This window comes from Geospiza fortis, unplaced genomic scaffold, assembly GCF_000277835.1.
Source record: "Geospiza fortis unplaced genomic scaffold, GeoFor_1.0 scaffold145, whole genome shotgun sequence".
NCBI lineage: Eukaryota > Metazoa > Chordata > Aves > Passeriformes > Thraupidae > Geospiza > Geospiza fortis.
Window position 1 is genome coordinate 1,617,990 of NW_005054362.1, and position 6,722 is coordinate 1,624,711.

The 6,722-nt window shown below is 48.8% G+C and overlaps 1 protein-coding gene across 1 annotated transcript in view; it reads left to right on the forward strand.

The window, feature by feature from the left end:
• The window catches only part of DHX37 (DEAH-box helicase 37), an 18,375-nt gene that overhangs the window by 3,577 nt on the left and 8,076 nt on the right, over nt 1-6,722 (forward strand). The window contains exons 3-14 of the mRNA XM_031059434.1: nt 242-354; nt 910-1,234; nt 1,831-1,979; nt 2,254-2,346; nt 2,446-2,542; nt 2,875-2,988; nt 3,844-3,945; nt 4,423-4,537; nt 4,651-4,746; nt 5,025-5,101; nt 5,721-5,859; nt 6,091-6,167. Coding sequence (XP_030915294.1) covers nt 242-354; nt 910-1,234; nt 1,831-1,979; nt 2,254-2,346; nt 2,446-2,542; nt 2,875-2,988; nt 3,844-3,945; nt 4,423-4,537; nt 4,651-4,746; nt 5,025-5,101; nt 5,721-5,859; nt 6,091-6,167 — 1,497 coding nt within the window. The remainder of the gene's footprint in view (nt 1-241; nt 355-909; nt 1,235-1,830; nt 1,980-2,253; nt 2,347-2,445; nt 2,543-2,874; nt 2,989-3,843; nt 3,946-4,422; nt 4,538-4,650; nt 4,747-5,024; nt 5,102-5,720; nt 5,860-6,090; nt 6,168-6,722) is intronic.

Sequence of the window (6,722 nt, forward strand, 5' to 3'; positions counted from 1 at the left end):
TGTTTCTAGGGTGCAGCTGAGCTGCTCACTGCTCTGATGTCAAGTCCCCATTTCTGTTTTTGCTCTGGTACAGGGCTGAAATCTTCACCAGGGAGGGCTGACCCAGGAGCAGCAGGAAGCTTTTCCAGCTGCACAGCAGGATTTGCCAGAGCACAGAGCACACCTTGGAATGCTCAAATCTTGCCATGAAATCCTTTCCTGGTCAAAGCAAGCACTGATTTTGGTTGTTTTCCCCAAACAGAGAGCTGAGCTGCTGAGCAAACTGAACGAGGTCCAGGCTTCTGAGGCAGAAATGAAACTCCTGTACACAACTTCCAAACTGGGGACTGGGGAGCGCATGTTTCAGGCTAAAAGGTAAAGGGATTTTGGGGTGGAACCCTTGTAATTGATCACTCTGTTTGAACAGCACCATCCTGAGCTTTCCCTTGAATTTTAAATTTTTTTTTTCTTCTTGGTGTGAACAGGTTCTTCAGAATGGATGGAGTTAAATAATTTGCTATTTTTATCTGATGATGGGATAGTTATTTTCTTGGTCTTTCCTACAGGATGAGGATGAGGAGGGTGACACAATCTGCAGGCTTTTAGCAGTTGTGCTAAACTACAAAATTGGTGGATAAACACTTATTTTCTTGTACTGGAAGACATCTACTGATGTTGACTATACTGGATTTATCAAGAGATGGATTTATCAAAAGCTGCATTTTTAGATTAAACTACAAAGAAGCCTTCAGAAGAAATGGGTAAAAAACCCAGGATGGGAAATGCTTACATACAAATCCATCCATCAAAGCCAAGGCTTTACCTGGCAGAGTTGTGAAAAGCTCCAGGAGTGGAGATCTGGTTTTTGGGGACGTCATGTGTGGTTTGAGGTGCCAGACCACAGTTCACAGGTGGATGTTTTGTTTCCAGGGTGACACAGGAGCCAAGGACTGATGTCCCTGAAAGGATCAGGAGCATCAGCGGTGCCAACAAGAGAAGGCACAGCTCAGGGTCAGAGCCTGAGGAAGAGCCCAGCAGCTCTGAGGAGGAGGAGGAGGAAGAGCAGAAAGAGGGCGCTGAGAAGTCCTCAGGCAGTGCTGTGAACGCTGCTGAAGAGGCAGAGGGAGGAGTGGGGAGGGCAGGGGCTGAGCAGGCTCTGGCTGGTGCCAGAGCCCCAGAGCCCCAGGCAGCTCCCAGCAGGGCTCCCTGCAAGCCTGCAGTGTTCATCCCTGTGCACAGGACTCCTGAGATCCAGGTGAGGCTCTGGAACAGCACAGTTTGTCACAGGGGCTGGGGAGGATGGTGTGCTCCAGCAGCTGGGTGCGCTCAGCTCTGCTCCAGCTGCAGGAAAACTCAGCTTGTTTTAGGGCATTAGCATTTACCTTTAGTTTCACATACAGAGTCTATGAACAGTCCTTTATTGTCCTTTGTGGGAAAGTCTTCTGAAGTCCCTTTCAGCTCTCTGCTGTTCTGTACCTTGTGCTGGGTGGTTTTGTCCCATTTGTTGTAGGCAGGGCATTGTGCAGGAACAGGAAAAGCTCTGCCTGAGTCTCAGCAGACGAGGCAGTTGTGAAATGAGTTTTCCCTTGAGGTGCTGTATTAAGAAACTCAAGCACTCTGAAGTTTCACAAATTGAAGTGCAGGGCTTGCCCTCTGCTTGCTGGGAAGCTGCTCTGATGGCTCTGGTTCTCAGCCATGCTCGTGTGGAATGGACTGGTTCAGAGATTTTTGAATTGCTGAATTCCTTTTGTGGGTTTTCTGGTCTGAGGAAGGGAGCAGGTTTCAATCCTGAGGAAAACAAAAAAGGAGTGAGAAACAATGCAACTGAAATGTGTGTTTTGCACTGTTTAGGAGGCAAGACTAAAGCTCCCCATCCTTGCTGAAGAACAAGTGGTCATGGAAGCCATTAATGACAATCCCATTGTGATCATATGTGGAGAGACAGGGAGTGGCAAAACCACCCAGGTGCCTCAGTTCCTCTATGAAGCTGGATATGCCAGGTAGGAGTTGGGTTTTATATGCAGCAAATGGAATTGCAGGGACAGCATTTGGGGAAAAACTTGGCTGCAATCCATGCATCTTCAGCTCAGTCCCTTCTACAACAGAAGGGAATCCCAAAGCTCCCCGTGTGTTTTTATTCCAACTTGAAGACTGAGGCTGTGTGACTGATGCCATGAATCTAGAGCCATCAGTGAGAAATCCTGTTGTCACTTTTGGGGCTGCTGCTCTGTTTAATGAAAACAATTCCTCCTTTTCCTCCCCTCACCCCCTTAGTTCTGGTGGCATCATCGGGATCACGGAGCCTCGGCGCGTGGCCGCCGTGTCCATGTCCCAGAGGGTGGCCAAGGAGATGAACCTGTCACACAGGTGAGCCTCAGAAAGCCTTGGGACCTCGCTGGGGGGTGGCACTGAGGTGCTCTGTGGGTGACAGGGACTCTGTGTCTGTTCCTGGGTGTTTCCCCACAGAGTGGTTTCCTATCAGATCCGCTACGAGGGGAACGTCACGGATGAAACCCGGATCAAGTTCATGACAGATGGTGTGCTGCTCAAGGAGATTCAGAAGGTAACTTGCTGTCCTCAGGGTTATAAAAAGGGATTTTTTTTTGTATAGCTGGGAAGAGAGGCCAATGTGGACTTGTTGCCAGTCTTCCAAATCAGAATCCCTCTCAGCACCAGGGATTTATTTAATCTCTACCCTTGATATTCCTGCCCAAGCCCCTAAACGTTAGGTTATCTTGCTGGGGAAAATGGGAGCAAGAAGAGGCTTGGGAACCAGGCTGCCTTGTGTAGGGTGAGTGAGAAATAGAGCTGGGGATGGGCTCAGTGCTTGTGGGGTGTCCTGACTCACATATCCTTGCTGGGGCCTCCTGTGCTGAAATCCATCTCTCCCCTCAGGACTTTCTGCTTTCCAAGTACAAAGTGATCATCATTGATGAGGCCCACGAGAGGAGCATGTACACAGACATCCTGATTGGCCTCCTGTCCCGCATCGTGCCCCTCCGTCACAAGGTGCTGCCATCCCTCAGGGTTAATTCTATTTTTTTTTTAAATTCTATTTTCACATTCTGTGCTGCTTTAGGGTGTGAGTCTGGGTTCATATCAGGGGATGGTGAGCTCTGTGCACAGAGCAGGGAGACAGAGCAATTCCTGCTCCAGCTGGGGACCAAGGACAAGTGATCCAAATCTCAGCCCAAGAGCACAAACACCGTGGGCTGGAGAGAGAAAAACAATGATGGGACTGCCTGGGCTAAAGCTTATGAACTAATAATTAATTATGAATGATGAATAATTGGACAATGAACTCCAAGATGCAAATGGAGCAGAACTGATCAAAGTGAGAGACCCCATGACCAGTGGGGCATTTTGTGTCCATTTTGGTTCATCTTGGGTGCAGCCCTGGCTGGGCTCTTGTGCTGCCCAAGGCGGCTCCATGGAGGATCCTTTTAATAAATCCCTGCTTTATTCTGTGACTCTGCCCAGCCTCTGCTCTGGGTCAGCCTCCACAGGGCATCAGGAGGGGCAGAGCTCCTGCTCTGGACATGGATGTGCCAGGGAGGGGGTGTTCCACATGAAGAGGCTCTGTGATGTGGAATTCCAAGGAAATCTGATAGAAATCACACTCAGTTAACACATTTCTCTTTCTGTATGATTGAAGAGGCACAGAGCCTGCACCAAGAGGGAAATAGTACAGATCGGTACCAAGTGGTGACTTTTTAGGCAAAATCCAGTTCATTTGAGACTTGCACTGTAGATAATTGAATTCCAGCAGCCTGGGGAAAGCTGGGTGTTTATTGCTGCCCTGGGCAGCAGCAGGGCTGGGGAGGAGCTGTTTGGGCACAGGGTGACACATGTGTGTCCCTGCAGAAGGGGCTGCCCCTGAAGCTGATCATCATGTCTGCAACTCTGCGTGTGGAGGATTTCACTGCCAACACCAGGCTGTTCTCTGTTCAACCTCCTGTCATCCAGGTACTGTCCCCTCCCTGGGAGCCTCTGTAAAACCAGTGGCAAAACAGGGGCATTCTAATCTTTCCAGTTGGTGCTGAAATCTTTCAGATAACCCATTTAAAAACAGTCATTTTGTTTAGGCTATTGTTTCTTTTGGGACTTGGTGTTTTTCTTTCCACCTTTATCAGAAAACCGCCCTGGCAGAATCTGATTATCTTGAGAAATTCTTTAAGTTGTGGTTCAGGGGAACTAGAAAGCCTCAATCTGAGTTGATGATGTGAAAGGGGGAAAAGCTTTGGTTTCTGGCATGGTTTTATGGTGGAGCAGACAACACCAGTAATCTGTGGGCTTGGTGTTTTGTAGGGTACCAAACCCTAGAGGTGAACAGAAATACAGGGCGAGCTTTTCTGCCTGTCCCATGCAGTGACTGGGTGGAGTTATGAGAGCACACAAACCCTTTATTTATATAAATACCTTAATTTGGTGTTTGCTCTGCAGGTAGATGCAAGGCAGTTCCCTGTGACTGTTCATTTTAACAAGAAAACCCCCCTGGATGATTACAGTGGGGAGTGCTTCAGGAAGGTGTGCAAAATCCACCGGATGCTGCCTGCAGGTAAGAGAGCTTCACTGCTGAGAGCCTCTCACATTGCTCATACTGAACGTGCCCAAAGTTTGTTGTTGTTGTGTTTTTTCCTTTTTTTTTAAATTTTTTTTTTCCTCTTGCAGGTGGCATTTTGGTGTTTTTAACAGGCCAGGCAGAAGTTCACTCTCTGTGTAGAAGATTAAGGAAAGCATTCCCATACCAAAAAAACAGCACTGCAGGTAATGCTGTAGAAACTGTTAAATTATCCCACTGAGAAGTGAGCTTGCTTTGCATCTAAAAATGTGAACTTTTATTTTAAAACCACAAAAGACAAGGTTTGGGGGAAAGTTGTGGGTGATTGCCATGACTGATGTTAAATTTTGTGCCGGTTCCCCTCTGCCTTCAGTTTGCTTTTTCCACACTGTGCATCCCAGAAAGGTGGGAGTGGGACCAGGCTCCTGCACCTTTCCCAAGAGGAAAGCATGCTCAGCTGACAGTGTTCCACTGCTGTTTGCAGGAGGAGAGGATGACAAAGAAGACTCAGTGGAAGAAATCAGGAAATTCAAGAGCTCGAGGAAGCGCAGGAGAGTGCTGGTAATGTGTGAGGGGTAGAGTTCCTCCAAGAGGCAGCAGGGGCCTCCCTGCAGGCAGCTCTGCTCTCTGCCTGTGCCTCTCAGCAGCTCCTCCAGCCCTGCCTGGAGCCCACAGGTGTCCCCTCAGTGCTGCAGAGTGCTGCTGAAACTCTGGATGTCATGGACAGGAGGATGATTTAGATTTAGAGTTCTGGCCACTAAGCAAGGAATGGAAGGAGCTCCAGGACTTGCTGGCACCAGGGCTGCTCCTCATCTCAGCATTTCTTACCCAAAATTTGGACTGGATTTGACAGAGAGATGAAATTCTAAGGCTGACCCATCTTGAGAGAAACTTTTGAACATTTGTTAGGCAGATCTGGATTATGAGGCCAGTTCTCTTCTTTCTAAGAGTGTTGAAATAAATGACAATATATATGGAATAGGATAGAATAGGATTTGGCATTGTATGCTTTTGCAAGGCCTCCAATTTAAAAAATGTCTAATTTGGAAATACTTTATTTTGCACCTGAGAAGGCCTAAGAAATGCGAGTCCTTGTCTCAGCTTTGCTTCCACAGCAATGCAAAGTGCTGCTTGTGTCCCCCTGTTAATGTGCTGTTTCCATCTGCCCTCTCTCTCTCAGACACTCCCCAAAATTGATCTGAACAATTACTCTGTGGTACCACCGGATGAAGGAGATGAGGACAGAGACTTTGCCAGTGATGATGATGCTGCAGGCTCTGATCTTGACCTGGACTTAGGAGATGGAGACTCAGGAGAAGGTTTGGCACATGTGAAAGAGGGAATCCCTGTCCCCTGTCACCTGTGAAAGGAGTGACTTGAGTTGTTTGTCCTGTGCTGAGCTGTGGCACCAGAGCAGCCGTTCAAAGCTGTTCAGGTTTTCCAGTCCCAGTTGCTGGTACCAGTTTGTACCAATTCTTTCCTGGTTTTGGTGAAGGGGTGTTTGTGCAGGTGTTGCTGGGACTGAGCAGGGTTGGTTTGTTTCCCCACAGATGAGAAATCTGACTCGTCCCTGCCCCTCTATGTGCTCCCACTCTACTCCTTGCTGGCACCAGAGAAACAGGCAAAGGTAAAGGGTTTATTGTGACAGTGAGCAGGAGATTGAAATCACAGCTGAGATAAAATTCCCACACAGTGAGCAGGAGATCTGACAGATAACAGTGATCATTGTCTGAAATCACAGCTGAGATAAAATTCCCAGTTGGGACTATTCTGTCAGCTTGAATGGCCCAGTGGGCAGGTTGGGCTGGGCTGTCCCTGGTGTGCCACTCCAGCAGGGTGGGAGAGATGATCAGCCAGAGCCCTGCAGGATCTCTGAGTCCATCCTGGCCCTGGGCCTGTGGAGATGCTGCCAGCAGGCAGCTTGAGCAGATTGCTGTGTTCCCTGCTGTCTCTGGAGGCAGCAGCACGTCTGAACACCACTCAGTGCTGCTGTGTGCCCCACCTGCAGCTCCTGGGGTCATTTCTGAGGCTTGACCCAGCTGGACAAGGAGCTTCAGAGCTGGAGACACGGGCTTAGGTCTCTGCTCTGACTCCTGCATTCCCCTTGCAGTGCTGTATACACTGCCATGCCTTTGCAGCCCCTCCAAGACCACTGCCTGTCCCTTTTCCTTGTCCCTTTTTC